Source organism: Aulonocara stuartgranti (genome assembly GCF_965226115.1).
Source record: "Aulonocara stuartgranti genome assembly, chromosome: 14".
Taxonomy (NCBI): Eukaryota; Metazoa; Chordata; class Actinopteri; order Cichliformes; family Cichlidae; genus Aulonocara; species Aulonocara stuartgranti.
The window spans coordinates 944,022-959,521 of record NC_138950.1 but is presented as its reverse complement, the minus strand read 5'-3'; the positions used below and the strand labels follow the sequence as shown (position 1 = coordinate 959,521).

General features: G+C 49.7%; 1 protein-coding gene across 1 annotated transcript; it reads left to right on the top strand.

Moving 5' to 3' along the window:
* Positions 1-13,391: 13,391 nt before the first annotated feature.
* LOC309686942 (olfactory receptor 11A1-like) lies at positions 13,392-14,369 on the top strand (the record flags this gene model as incomplete). The annotated part of the gene is made up of 1 exon (XM_082501615.1): positions 13,392-14,369. The coding sequence occupies one exon, from the start codon at positions 13,392-13,394 to the stop codon at positions 14,367-14,369; it is 978 nt and encodes a 325-aa protein (XP_082357741.1).
* Between the last annotated feature and the right edge of the window lie 1,131 nt (positions 14,370-15,500).

The window sequence follows — 15,500 nt, the reverse complement described above, 5'->3', positions numbered from 1 at the left end:
AGACCCCTGAATCACTCCCCACTGAGCTAAAGTTCTGCTTCTGCTTCTTCATAAACTCTGTTCTGAAAACACGCCCACTGTGGCACACTGACCTCATGACTGAAAGAATGCCCCAAGGGTCAGAAAAAAAATCCTTCATGAAAACACAGGTGGAAAAATTATCAGGTCGCCCAATCTTTTAAGCTATGAGTGCTCAATTCACCTCCTCAGAGACTTCATATGATCACAAGAAATCAATGTGTAAACTACAATTCAATAAATAATTAGATCAAACACATGTGAGACTAGGAAAAGTCAAACAATCAGCTGTACTCATTTATGAAGGAACAAAAATGAATTCACACAAGTCACTGAAGGTGTTTACATCACGACATTTGAATATTTATTGTATAGACTTTATTCGAAATGGCGCCATGAAAGGGAGCCGGAGATCGACAGACGGATTGGGGCTGCAGCTGCAGTAATGCGGACGCTGCACCGGTCCATCGTGGTGAAGAGGGAGCTGAGTGTAAAAGCGAAGCTCTCAATTTGCCGGTCGATCTACGTCCCTACCCTCACCTATGGCCACGAGCTGTGGGTAGTGACCGAAAGAACGAGATTGCGGATACAAGCGGCAGAAATGAGCTTCCTCCGAAGGGTGGCTGGCCTCTCCCTTAGAGATAGGGTGAGAAGGTCGGCCATCCGGGAGGGGCTCAGAGTAGAGCAGCTGCTGCTCCACATCGAAAGGAGCCAGCTGAGGTGGTTTGGGCATCTGACAAGGATGCCCCCTGGGCGCCTCCTGGGTGAGGTGTTCCAGGCAGACCCAGGACACGCTGGAGAGATTATATCTCTCGGCTGGCCTGGGAACGCCTTGGTATTCCCCCGGATAAGCTGGAGGAGGTGGCTGGGGAGAGAGAGGTCTGGGCCTCTTTGCTTAGGCTGCTGTCCCCGCGACCCGGCCTCGGATAAAGCGGATGAAGATGGATGGCGCCGTGAAAGAAAACTTGCCTTTACATTTGGTCTCAACACGCCATTTAACTAGTCACCTGACCTCTCCGCTGATTCTGTTTCACTATAACTTCAGTGTTTTGAATGAAGTTGTGCAAAACACTCAGAAGACATTAGAGCATCTCAAAGGAATCATTTTGACCATTTGTGATATCAGGATCATCTTCAAGCATTGGATGGTGGTGGAAAAGCTAGGAGGCAGGTGCACAGAACTGAGCTTGTCCCTGCTACCTGGCACTGACGAGTGGGTGGAGCTAAAAAGTACGCAGTAGCTTTTTCAATTGGAGCTTTCATTTGCTTCTGCATGAAGAAGACTTTAGATTTACATTTGGTTAAGTAGGTTAAGAAGCAGTTGAAACCGAGCTACTCTGGAGACCTTACGTAAGCGTGGGTACAGCGTGGCTTCTGGGTCCTGTGTTGGCATCCGTTGGCTTTTCGGCTAACTGGCCCGGCCAGTGGGCCTGTTTCCGAGCAATGTGAGTGGAGCTGTGAGCTTTGCTGGTGGTTGATCTTGCTGAACTTCGTGGAGGTGGTGAGCAGCTGGAGTTACTTCATAAATGGATTTAGCAGAAAGGAGATGACTAGATGGATCAACGAAGCAGACTGGATTGTTGTGCGGCGAGAAAACTGCTCGAAAGTTTCCCTCGATGGTCTGCAGCATTCAGCACTCCCTGAAGCACCGCAATGACATTCATTGTGTTCGATATTCTTGGACTGCCTGAAAGGGATGCGATGAAGCAGAGCTGAGCAAAGCAAATGGAAGGGTGGATGACTGGATATGTAAAGCGCTTTGGGGTCCTTAGGGACTAGAAAAGCGCTATATAAATACAGGCCATTTACCATTTACCAAATAATGTTACTCTTGTGAGATAAGCTGTGTTAAAAACCTTCTCAAAAGGTGTACGTGGGAGAACGAACAGCTTCCTAGGGGGATCATATAGATAAGAACCGGAAGGCACTTGTTTGGAGGCATGGTCTCACTCCTGAAATTCAGATATTTTATCTCCAATTCTGGTTCTCTGGATTCTGATTTATATTCATTATATTATTCCTGCCTCTCTTGTGTTCCCGATTTGTAATTAACTTGATTGTGACTACCTTCATTATTCCTGGAATTCTTAGTCTTCTCTGTTTCTTTTGGATTGTGGGCTTTGCTTGCCTCTGTCTTTAGATTTATTTTTAGGACCTAAACAACCTTAACAAAGGCTCACCTTTAATCACGAACTTGATTAATGAAAACATTCTTTTTTTTTTTTTTTTTTTTTGCCTGTCCCGTTTGGCTCTTTTGCATCAGAATTATTGTCTAAAGGCAAAGAAAGATGCCCAACGGATTTACTTTACCAAATTGACCATCCCAGCCTTGCCGTAATGGTCCATTTGATTCACCTTTTATTGTTTATTTTATTTTCACTTACTGAATACGGGACAGACTTGACTGGGGGAAAGAAGGGGAGAAAGAAAGAGGGAAAGAGAAACAGCTGAGAAGAGGGACGGGGGAGAAGGGCAAAAGACAAAAACCAACAGAATGAGCAGAGAAAAAAAATGCATATATCAATCACCTGGGTCACCTGCTGAGAAAGAAAAAAGAAAGCAAGCAGAAGAGAACAAGAGTAATAGAATAAACAACATCACAATGATATATGGGAATATGACAGTAAATACTAAATATTAAACATTATTGTGCAGCACATAAGATCAACAGAACACAGTGTGCTTTGAGGTAGGAGCCAAAAAGGGTGTAGTTTGTGGGTGTGATCACCCGTGTGTACACCTGTGAGCATGGACGCGCTTGTTTTTTTAAAAGGTTCCTTCATGTAATAATCTGCTAGAGGGTGTGGGGGGGCCACAGCCCCGTCCTCCAGGGTATGAAGCAGGTATGGAGGAGATCAAAACTCCAGACATCCAGAGGCCCCCAGAACACAAGAGACCAAGGAAGACCAACAGAGGGGCAGCCGCGCCACTGTCCCAGAAAGAGCTGAGGAAAGTCCCAGATGAGGGCTCACTCAGCAGCCGCGGAGCAGAAGCCAGGGGGAGTTGCAGTGACGCGCCCGTGAGCTCCGCCGGCAGCCAGCTGTGTCTGAGTGACCGAAGTTACCGTGTCTGAGTTACCCGCCAGGGAAAGGGGGCCCAGGCCCATCCAGACCGGGGCCCAGTGCAGCAGCGCCTCCCGGCCCCACAGAGCCCGGGACAGTCCACCCGACCCCACCACAGAGAAAACTGCACCCACCCCACCATCCACTCATCTTCCAGACTACATAAGACAATAAACACCCATGCTGAGATCTTCCTCCACCTCTCCTGTATCTCCCCCTCCTGCAGAGGGCGCCCCTGAGGAGAGGAAAGCTCCTGCAAGATGTGACAATCTTCCCCACCAGTTGAAGAGCCCCCCAGGTGGCTCGATGCACCGGCGGCATCCTGCTCCAGGGCTGGGCCCCCATGCACCCACCCGCCCACAACCCCAGCAACACACAAACCAGGACCCAAGGCCCCGAGGCCCGGCCAGGGCCCCAGCCCAGAGACGGAGCGCCCCCAGAACCTCACGCCCATCCCGGACCCACCCAGGGGCAGCCAGGCTACCAGGTCAGTAACCCACGTCCGTCAGCACAGACCCTCCCCTAGTCCCGCTGCATGCAGCCGCGAGGAAACAGTCACCTGAGAACCAACAGAGCCCCTAACCGGACATGACCGCTACCCCGGGTTGAGCCCCGCAAGGAAGATGCCTCCGGGGAACCCCCCGACGCCCTAAGCCTGTCCCTACCCCCACACCAATCACAACAGTGAAGGCGGGACCAAACTATGACCCCCCCCCCACCCCACCCCCACTAGGTGATGGAGCTGATCAAAGGAGCCCAGAGCAATTGATCTGATGTGGTGGCAGAGGCTGTATCAAGACTAATGTAATCTAATAGATAATTTCTATATTGGTTAGAATTAAGATTATTTTTATTTTTCCAGTTCATGAGGACAGTTTTCTTGGCTATGCATAGGGCAGTGAAGACCATATGGGCGATATTCTTTTCTGAAGTGACATTATCTAAGCTGCCCAACAAACACACTAAGGGGGAAGTTGGAATGTTACATTTCAGACACTTCGATAAGTCTTCACATATCTCGCGCCAAAACTTCTGAACTGGTGGACAGAACCAAAGAGCGTGGATATAATTGTCCGGTGAATTGGTTTGGCAGTGTGAGCAGTTGTTGGTAGACGTAAAGCCCATCTTGAACATCCGATGACCTGTATAGTGCACTCTATGTAATATTTTGTATTGAATTAATTGAAGACTGGGATTTCTAATTAGATGAAAGGTTTTTAAGCAAATCTGAGACCAGAAGTTTAGGTCTAAGTTAACTGATAAATCCGCTTCCCATTTTGCAATAGGAAGTGATATTGATTCATCTGTTTTAGAAAGCATTCTGTATATTTTGGATAGTAATTTGGGGGTTTTAAGAGTAAGAAATTGAACCACACTTGGTGGTGTTTGTAGTTCAACTTGACCCGGTTTAAATTTCTTTTTTACTATGGATTTAATTTGTTGATATTCTAAAAATCTTTTCTTGTTGATCCCATATTGTGTAACTAGTCCGTCAAATGAAATAAATTCTGTTCCTTCTAGTATATGTTCTAAATATTTGATTCCTTTGCAACTCCAATCTGAAAAGTTTATCATATTATTGTTTTGTAATATGTCAGGGTTGTTCCAGATAGGTGTACGTTTGCATGGGATTAATGAAGACGCCGTCAATTTTAGAAACTCCCACCATGCTGTCAGAGAAGAGCTGATGTTGATGCTTTTAAAGCATTCATGTCGTTGGATGTTTGAGCTGATAAATGGTAGGTCTGAGATCTCTAGATTATTGCAGAGTGCTTGTTCTACATCTAGCCAAGGTTCATCTAAGAGGGTATGTTTTAGCCATCCTGAGATAAACTGAAGCCTGTTGGCTAAGAAGTAGTGCTGAAAGTTAGGCAGTTCTAATCCTCCTTTATCCTTGGTCTTTTGTAGTGTTTTTAAGCTTATACGTGGGGGTTTCTTTTTCCAAAGGAATTTGGACATACATGAATCTAGAGATCTGAACCAATCTTGTGGCGGTTTAGTTGGGATCATTGAGAATAAATAATTTATTTTTGGTAAGACCATCATTTTTATAGCGGCAACCCTTCCCATGAGTGATATGGGTAGACATTTCCATCTAGCCAGATCATCTTCTACCTTCTTTAAAAGTGGGATATGGTTTAATTGAGTTAGATCTGCAAGCTTGGGAGAAACATTAATACCTAAATATTTTATATTTCCCGATTGCAGTGGTGTAGAAGAGGAATTATGGAGGGAGCAATTAATCGGTAGAACTGTAGATTTTGACCAGTTAATTGAGTAATCTGATATTCTTGCAAAAGAGTTTATCAATTCAATCACCCCAGAGATATTGGTTTGTGAATTTTGGAGAAAGAGTAACACATCATCCGCATAAAGGCTGATTTTATGTCCTTAATTACTGAATTCTGTCTAATTGCTGCTGCTAGTGGTTCAATAAAAATTGCAAACAGTGAAGGGGAGAGTGGGCATCCCTGCCTGGTGCCCCTCAAGAGACAGAAGCTGGAGGATGTCTGGTCATTTGTTCTAACACAAGCTGTTGGGGGATTATACACTGAACAAAAATATAAACGCAACACTTTTGTTTTTGCTCCCATTCCCCATGGGATGGACGTAGAGACCTAAAATTCATTCCAGATACACAATATAACCATCCCTCCCAAACAGTGGTCACAAATCAGTCCAAATGTGTGGTAGTGGGCACATCTGCTATATTGAGATAATCCATCCCACCTCACAGGTGTGCCACATCAGGATGCTGATCTGACATCATGAGTAGTGCACAGGTGTACCTCAGACTGCCCACAACAAAAGGCCACCCTGGAATGTGCAGTTTTGTCTCACAGCAAAATGCCACAGATGCCACAAGCAATGAGGGAGCTTGCAATTGGCATGCTGACAGCAGGAATGTCAACCAGATCTGTCGCCCGTGCATTGAATGTTCATTTCTCAACCATAAGCCGTCTCCACAGGCGTTTCAGAGAATATGGCAGCACATCCAACCGGCCTCACAACCGCAGACCTCGTGTAACCACACCAGCCCAGGACCTCCACATCCAGCAGGTTCACCTCCAAGATCGTCTGAGACCAGCCACCCAGACAGCTGCTGGAACAATTGGTTTGCACAACCAAACAATTTCTGCACAAACTGTCAGAAACCGTCTGAGGGACGCTCAACTGCATGCCCGTCGTCCTCATCGGTGCCTTGACCTGACTCCAGCTCGTCGCCGTAACAGACTTGTGTGGGCAAATGCTCACATTCGATGGCGTCTGGCACGTTGGAGAGGTGTGCGCTTCACGGATGAATCATGGTTCACATTGTTCAGGGCAGATGGCAGCTGAGAATGTCCCAGTTCTTGCATGGCCAGCATACTCACCGGACATGTCACCCATTGAGCATGTTCGGGATGTGCTTGACCGGCGTATACGACAGCGTGTACCAGTTCCCACGAATATCCAACAACCTCGCACAGCCATTGAAGTGGAGTGGACCAACATTCCACAGGCCACAATTGACAATCTGATAGACTCCATGCGACGATGTGTTGCACTGCATGAGGCGAATGGTGGTCACACCAGATACTGACCGGTTCTGGGTCCCCAGACCCCCAATAGCGCAAAAAACTGAGACCTTTTTATTCGGAATAACTTGTATTTTATGTTCCTAACCGAACCTTGGCAGCAGAATATGGAACGTGTTCATTTTAGTGAACTGTGCCCAGCAGACTGTAATTGTCTAACCACACTGCACCTTTCAGTACGTGGAGGTGGGCTGGAAGTTATTGCTAGAAACTCCTTTTTCTGTTGTCTGGTGAAAACCCCCTTCCTTTAACTCTTTTGAAATTCAGATGATGGAGCTCAATAGGACTTATCCCTTCTATGTGATCTTAATCTATAGGCCACCGGGACTAGCCAGGAGTTTCTTAGTGGAGTTTGTGGACTTTCTATCCTCAACCATCAAGCTGGAAAGAATCCTTCTGCTGGGGGATTTTAATTTCCATGTTGCTGACAGTTCATGTCACGCTGCTTCTCATTTTCTTACTCTCTTAGACTAGACTTTGCCCAACACACAGCGGAGGCCATAATTTATCTGAAACCGATGATATAGATATATGTGGCCTCCTTCAACTCGCAATGTCAAAAAATTCTAGATAAAGTGGCTCCTCTTAAATCAGAAAAGGCAGTAGTGCTTAATCCCTGCCCTGGTTCACAGAAGCTATCCGCAGCTTTAGGCAAATGTGCTGCAAAGCTGATCGCCTGTGGAAAACCACAAAACTTGAGGTTCAGAAGCTCCACTTTCTGGGCACCCACATCTCAGCTGATCTCACCTGGACCCACAACAGCATCGCCCTGGAAAAGAAGACCCAGCGGCAGCTGTACCTCCTCTGTGTCCTGAGGACGAATACCCTGGACCAGAAGCTGCTGCTGGCCTTCTACTGCTCCTCAGTGGAGAGCGTGCTCTCCTCAGGGGCCACGACTGAGAGCAGGAAGGCTGCACAGAGGGTCATTAACACTGCCAAAAACATCATTGGCTGCCCTCTGACACCCCTGGAGGTCATCACCTGATCCTCCTGTCTCAGTTTGTCATGAACTGAAGTTCCGAGCGCAGGCAGGACCCAGTAGCAGAACACACACACTAGGGTAGGAGCGAATAAAGAAAGTAATTTTTATTGCAACTAAAGGTGTCCCGTGAGGGTAGCCAGAAAAACAATGTATGAAACCAGAAGAAACCGAGGGACCGCACGGGGAACGCCGAGAGCGGGGCTGTGAGAGGCTGTAAAACAAAAAGAGAGACAGATTACTGGGGTGCGGAAAAAAGGCAGCATACGAGGGAAGGTGGAGTGTGCGTCTCACGGTGATAGCCGGGCCGAGTGAACCAGAGGGGGGTGGAGCTCCAAAAGGGGTCGAGACGGCGAAGCTGAATGTGAACCAAATCTCAGGCAGACAGGTGGACAGGCAGGTGGCTCGAAAACAAAAACACGCCGAGTTGTGATCGCTGAGAGGCGACTACGGACTGGCGTGGAGCAGCAGGTAGGGCAGGATTAAATAGTCCACCTGGTGATCGCCTGGGATGGGATGCAGGTGTGTGGTTAGCAGCCACGCTCGTGGGCGTGGACATCCCAGCAGCACCCCGGACACCGGGCCGCGGACCATGACAGTACCCCCCCCTCAAGGGTCGCCCCCAGGCGACCGGCCGGGACCCCGCCTGCGGAGAGAAGCACGGAAAGCAGAGATGAGACGAGGGTCCAGAATGAAGGAGCGCGGGACCCAGAGGCGGTCCTCGGGGCCATACCCCTCCCAATCCACAAGATACTGCCAGCCGCGCCGGCGCGCATCCAGGATCCGCCGGACCGCATAGGCCGGATGGCCGCCGACGAGCCGGGCGGGAGGAGGGGGCTCGGAAGGAGGGCACAGGGGGCTGAGGCGGACCGGCTTAAGTTGAGATACATGGAACGTGGGATGCACACGCCGAGAGGCCGGAAGCCGGAGCCTGACTGCCACCGGGTTGATGACTCGGTCCACTTCGTACGGCCCGATGAAACGGGGAGCCAGTTTGCGGGACGTGCCCCGGAGCGGGATGTTCCCAGCAGCCAACCAAACCTTCTGTCCCAGCTGGTAGTCAGGGGCTGGGGCGCGGCGACGATCGGCGTAGTGCGCCTGTCGTTCCTTTGCGCGCAGGAGGGCGCGGCGAGCGCAGCGCCACACACGTTGGCAGCGCCGGAGGTGATGAGGGGCCGACGGGACGGAGAGGGACAGGTCCTCTTCCGGGAAGAGCGGAGGCTGATACCCGAGGGACGCTTCGAAAGGAGAGAAGCCGGTGGAGGACGAGGTGTGAGTATTGTGGGCGTACTCCACCCAGGGCAGGTAAGTAACCCAGGAGGAGGGGTTTTGACTGGCTACGCACCTCAGCATAGTCTCCAGCTCCTGATTAAGGCGTTCAGTTTGCCCATTGGATTGCGGGTGGAAACCGGAACTCAAACTGACCTTGGCGCCGAGAATGGAGCAGAAGGTCCTCCACACTTGTGAGGTGAACTGGGGACCGCGATCGGAGACAATGTCCAGGGGAATTCCGTGGAGCCTGAAGACTTCCGTGACTAACGCTTGGGCAGTCTCAGCAGCCGAGGGCAGCTTGGCTAGCGGGACGAAGTGGGCGGCCTTAGAAAACCGATCCACAACGGTGAGGATGACACATTTTCCAGAAGAGGTGGGGAGACCGATAACAAAGTCGAGCGAGATGTGAGACCAGGGCCGGTGGGGAGTAGTGAGTGGGTGGAGCTGGCCCATGGGATGTTTCGTGGATGATTTATTACGAGCGCAGATGGCACAGGCAGACACGTAGTCCCTCACGTCCCGTAGTAGCGATTTCCACCAGAAGTGTCTGCTGAGGAGGCGCGCCGTTCTGCTCACGCCCGGGTGGCACGCGAATCGTGCTGTGTGGATCCAGTGGATGACTGCTCCCCGGGCGGCGGCGGGAACGAAGCGCCGTCCTGGCGGTCCAGTCCCTGGGTCAGGGTCCCCCGGGAGCGCTTGGCGAATGGTCTCCTCAATCTCCCAGGTGAGAGCACCCACCACGCAGGAGGCAGGCAGGATGGTGGCGGGGGGGGGGCGCCTCGCTGTCGGGGGAATACAGACGGGAGAGCGCATCGGGTTTGATGTTTCGTGACCCGGGACGATAGGAGAGTGTGAAGTTGAAGCGGGCGAAGAATAGGGACCAGCGAGCTTGACGGGGATTTAACCTCTTGGCGGTTCTAAGGTACAGTAGATTTTTATGATCCGTCCATATAACGAAGGGCTGTTCGGTCCCCTCCAGCCAGTGACGCCATTCCTCCAATGCGAGTTTTACCGCTAGGAGTTCCCTGTCGCCGATGTCGTAATTCCTCTCCGCGGGGGTGAGTCGGCGCGAGAAAAAGGCGCACGGCCGGAGTTTGTTCAGGGGCCCAGACCGCTGGGAAAGAACCGCCCCGACTCCCGCATCAGATGCGTCGACCTCAACAACAAACTGTTTAGAAGAGTCAGGATGGGTCAGAATGGGTGTGGACGTGAATAATCGCTTCAATTTAGCGAAGGCTGCGTGGGCCTCAGGGGACCATGTGAAAGACACCTTGGGTGAGGTGAGTTGGGTGAGAGGCGCGGCCACCTGGCTGTAGTTTCGAATGAAACGGCGATAAAAATTCGCAAACCCCAAGAAGCTCTGAAGCTTCTTTCGTGTCTCCGGAACCGGCCATTCCAATATTGCTTTGATCTTCACCGGGTCGGTCTTCACCTGCCCACCAGCGAGGATGTAGCCCAAGAAGGAAATGGATGAGGCGTGGAACTCACACTTTTCCGCTTTTACGTACAGTCTATTTTCGAGCAGCCGTTGTAGCACGCTCCTCACATGGATGCGATGGTCCTCGAGCGTCTTGGAGAAAATCAAAATATCATCCAGGTAAACAAAAACAAACACGTTCAGGAAATCCCGTAACACGTCGTTGACTAGGGCTTGAAAAACCGCCGGGGCGTTCGTTAACCTGAACGGCATCACTAGATATTCAAAATGCCCTAGTGGGGTATTGAAGGCGGTCTTCCACTCGTCGCCTTCACGTATCCGTACCAGGTGGTAGGCGTTCCACAGATCTAGTTTGGTGAAGACCGTAGCTCCCTGGAGTGAGTTAAAAATAGAACTAATGAGTGGGAGGGGATATTTGTTTTTGACGGTGACGTCATTCAGCCCCCTGTAATCGATGCACGGGCGGAGCGTCCCGTCTTTCTTTCCCACGAAGAAAAAACCCGCAGCCACGGGAGAGGATGACGGCCTAATACATCCTGCAGTTAGCGACTCCTGGATGTAATTCTCCATGGTTTCTCTTTCGGGGCGAGACAGGTTGTATAATCTGCTAGAGGGCAGCGATGCACCCGGGAGCAGATCGATAGCACAGTCATATGGACGGTGAGGCGGGAGTGAGAGCGCCTCATCTTTACTGAACACCTGCTGGAGATCATGATAGTCGGGGGGCACGGAAGAGAGGTCCGGCGCGGGTGGCGGGGCGGGCCTCCGTTCCGTTGAGGCGGAGGGAACGGCTGACCTCAGGCAGTTCGCCAGACAAAACACACTCCAGCTCGCGATACTTTTTCCGGCCCAATCTATGTGTGGGTTATGTCTCTGTAACCAGGGGTAGCCTAGGATAAGCGGGGTGTCAGGAGCAGGAAAAGTGAAAAAGGACAGCTGCTCTTGGTGGTTACCTGATGTGATTAACCGTACAGGCGCGGTTTGGTGAGTTATGTATGCAAACACTTGGTTGTTTAATGTAGACGCAGGGATGGGCGGTTCGAGTGGAGTAAGAGACACAGCTAGCCTCTTAGCCAGCTTCTCATCCATAAGGTTCTGTTCCGCCCCGGAGTCCACTAACGCGGGGCATGTAAAAGTCTGATTAGAAGTCACGATAGTAACGGACAGTAACAATCGGGGTCTAGTAGTGCTTAGAGTGCTGCCCACCCGTATCCCCGGACTCACCGGTGGGCCGGGTCGTTTGGGCGGACCGGGCAAGCAGCGATGCGGTGACCGGGCCTCCCACAGTACAGACATTCTCCAGCCCGAAATCGGCGTTCCCTCTCCTCCGGAGAAAGCCGAGAGCGTCCGATCTGCATGGGTTCAGGCGGGGGCGGCGACGGAGAGCGCGCACACGCAGCTGGGGGCGGGGGCGGAGAAACGCGAAACCCGGGGCGCAATACGGAGCCCATAGGCTTAGACCGCCGCTCGGCATCCCTCTCCCGCAAGCGTCTGTCAATCCTACGGGAGAGGGAGGCCAATTCATCAAAGGATCTGGTCTCCTCGTGAAAAGCTAGTTGGTCCTTCATCTGGTCATTTAACGACCGTAAAAAAAACCCACGAAGAGCCGAATCGGGCCAACCCACGGCGACCGCTCGAGTACGGAATTCAACTAGGTACTCCGCAATACTGCGCCGCCCCTGACGGAGCCCCAGCAACTTCTGCGCGGCATCGTCCTCTGATACCGGAGGGGAAAACGTAGCCTGGAACTCCTCCAGGAAGTCATCGTAATCGCAATCACGAATGGGGTGAGAATTTAAGTAGGCTTCAGCCCATGCTAGAGCACGCCCCCGTAACAATCCCACGAAGTGGGAGATCTTAGCAGTATCCGTGGGGAACGCGTGAGGCGTGCGACTGAAAAACAAGGAGCACTGGAAAAGGAACCCCCCACACAGGTCCAGCTCCCCGTGGAAGGGTTCCAGCGGCGGAGGCGACACGCCGCGGTGCACGGGGTCGGACGGCCTAGTTTGTAATTTATTCTGAGTGTCACTGAGCTCTTGACAACGGTCTTGGAGAGACTGGAGCTGCTGATCGTGGCGACCGAGGATAGCGCCCTGTTTATTAATAGCGGAGCGGAGTGGATCTGCTGGGTCCATACTGGCCAGTCCGTACTGTCATGAACCGAAGTTCCGAGCGCAGGCAGGACCCAGTAGCAGAACACACACACTAGGGTAGGAGCGAATAAAGAAAGTAATTTTTATTGCAACTAAAGGTGTCCCGTGAGGGTAGCCAGAAAAACAACGTATGAAACCAGAAGAAACCGAGGGACCGCACAGGGAACGCCGAGAGCGGGGCTGTGAGAGGCTGTAAAACAAAAAGAGAGACAGATTACTGGGGTGCGGAAAAAAGGCAGCATACGAGGGAAGGTGGAGTGTGCGTCTCACGGTGATAGCCGGGCCGAGTGAACCAGAGGGGGGTGGAGCTCCAAAAGGGGTCGAGACGGCGAAGCTGAATGTGAACCAAATCTCAGGCGGACAGGTGGACAGGCAGGTGGCTCGAAAACAAAAACACGCCAAGTTGTGATCGCTGAGAGGCGACTACGGACTGGCGTGGAGCAGCAGGTAGGGCAGGATTAAATAGTCCACCTGGTGATCGCCTGGGATGGGATGCAGGTGTGGGGTTAGCAGCCACGCTCGTGGGCGTGGACATCCCAGCAGCACCCCGGACGCCGGGCCGCGGACCATGACACAGTTGGCATGGGGCAACCAAGATAATGAAGTACTATTCAATTCTATTCTATTTTATTCTATTCTATTCTAACAAAAGACAAATATACATTTTTCTGAAGGCCCATTTGTGTTTTCGAAACCACTAGTTTAAAATCTCTCCGGTGTGTCCCCTGATGATGACGTCATACTGCTGCAGTGAAAAGGATAAAACAAGAAGTGATTCAGTGCAGTTGGGAGGGACTTACAATCAGGCCGCTGATGGGTGATTCTCATCCTTAAATGTAGCTCCGTTTGTGCACAGTTTAAGTGATGTATGGTAAAAACAAAAAGAGGATCATGATGAACTCTTCACAGGTTTCATATTTCACACTCACTGCCTACCTCGACAGCGGGGCTTTGAAATATTTATATTTCACAGTTGTTGCATTTTTATATATTGTTATTGTTACTGTCAATGTCCTGCTGATTGTGGTTATCTGTGTGAACAGAAGCTTACATGAACCTATGTACATGTTTCTGTGCAGCCTGTTTGTGAATGAGCTGTATGGTAGTACAGGGCTGTTTCCGTTCCTCCTGGTTCAGATCCTCTCTGATGTTCACACTGTTTCTGCTCCTCTCTGCTTCCTGCAGATCTTCTGTGTGTACTCTTATGCAAATTTGCAGCTCAGTAACTTAGCCGTCATGTCTTATGACAGATATCTTGCAATATGTTTTCCTCTTCAATATCACACACGTATGAGTCCATGCAAGGTATCCATGCTCATTGTTCTAACGTGGTTTTCCTCATTTCTTGGAATCACTCTTTTGATTTCTCTGAGTGCTCCTCTGCAGCTGTGTGGGAACATCATTAACAAAGTGTACTGTGACAACTATTCTGTTGTTAAACTGGCCTGTTCTGACACCACAGTCAATAACATCTATGGAATACTTGGTGCTATTTTCATAACCATATCCTCTGTCACTCTGATTCTCTACACCTACATGAGGATCCTCAAAGTCTGTTTTTCTGGATCCAAACAGACGCGACAGAAAGCCGTCAGCACCTGCACGCCTCACCTCGCTTCTCTGCTCAACTTTTCATGTGGTTCCTTCTTCGAAACTGCACAAAGTAGATCCAACATGAAACACGTCCCAAATATGGTGCGTATTTTTTTATCATTATATTGGCTCATATGCCCACCGCTCTGTAATCCTTTACTTTATGGACTGAGTCTGACCAAAATCCGGATCATATATAAAGGTCTAATCTTTGTAAAATGCAGGTGCTTGATGTTGAAACTTAGACAAGGCAGTGCATTAGTAAAGAGGAAATGAGAGTAAGAGGGTTGTGGGCTGCTGGCTCATGCTCAATTTACTGTTGACAGTTTATGAGAATAAAGTCATCTCTTATTATCGCTTTATTTATCATAACTCACTATTAATTTATTGTTTAAATCCTTTGATCATTTGCTCTCATGTCAGCTACCATAAAGACACCTGCTTACAGACTAAATCTGAACAAAACTGAAACAAATGCAAACTTTAACCTGTAATTCTTTGCTAAAATATACATCGGTACTTTAGTCATTAAATATGTGACCTCAGTTTTTAAAAAAATATTTTTTCTTTTCCTGAATTTTCCGAGTTTAAGACTTTGAAGCGTGTCACATCTTGTTTAAGAAATCACTGTGATCATTTCATTTTGCTGCTATCATCAAACACAATGTTTGAATAATTTATTTTTTTATGAATAAAAATTTGTTGTAACTATGTGCCTGAAAACAAAAGCAGAATTACATTTTACTTTCGATTTGTAGCTCAAATGCAATTATATTTAAAGCAGTGTCATTGGTAGGCAGCTACTAGGCCAAATGATTTAAGTTTTATTCAGTCATCACAAATTACACATATTGCTCTTTAGTTTGAAGCCTAATCTTGAAAGTAGAGATAGTGTCTGTCTCCTGAATCCAAACTGAAGCTGGTTCCACAGAAGAGGGGCCTGAAAAACTTAAAATGGCGCCGATGAGGTCGGCTGCCGTGCTGGATGCTCTGCCCTAACTTCTCCACTTTTTGCAGTTTTTCGTCACTTTTTGCTATATCTGCGATAATCTTGCATGGGCATCATGCAAAACACACGAATCCGCTACAGTAGAGACACTTTGGTTTCTATTGGTCTGCAGTACACGAACATTTCACCATGTTTAACTCCGGACCCAAACTGGCCAAAGGAGATCCTGAGAGAGAACAAAGGACGCGACCCTAAGCGACGGCCTCGAGGTAAAAGAGCCGGCATCAGGAACAGGCTACGGGCTCGCGCACACCGCGCACCCATGCCCAGTATCCTGCTAGCCAATGTTCAATCCATCGAGAACAAGCTTGATGACCTCAGAGCCAGAATCAAGTTCCAGAGAGACATTCGGGACTGCAACCTCCTCTGCTTCACCGAGACTTGGCTGAACCCAGCGA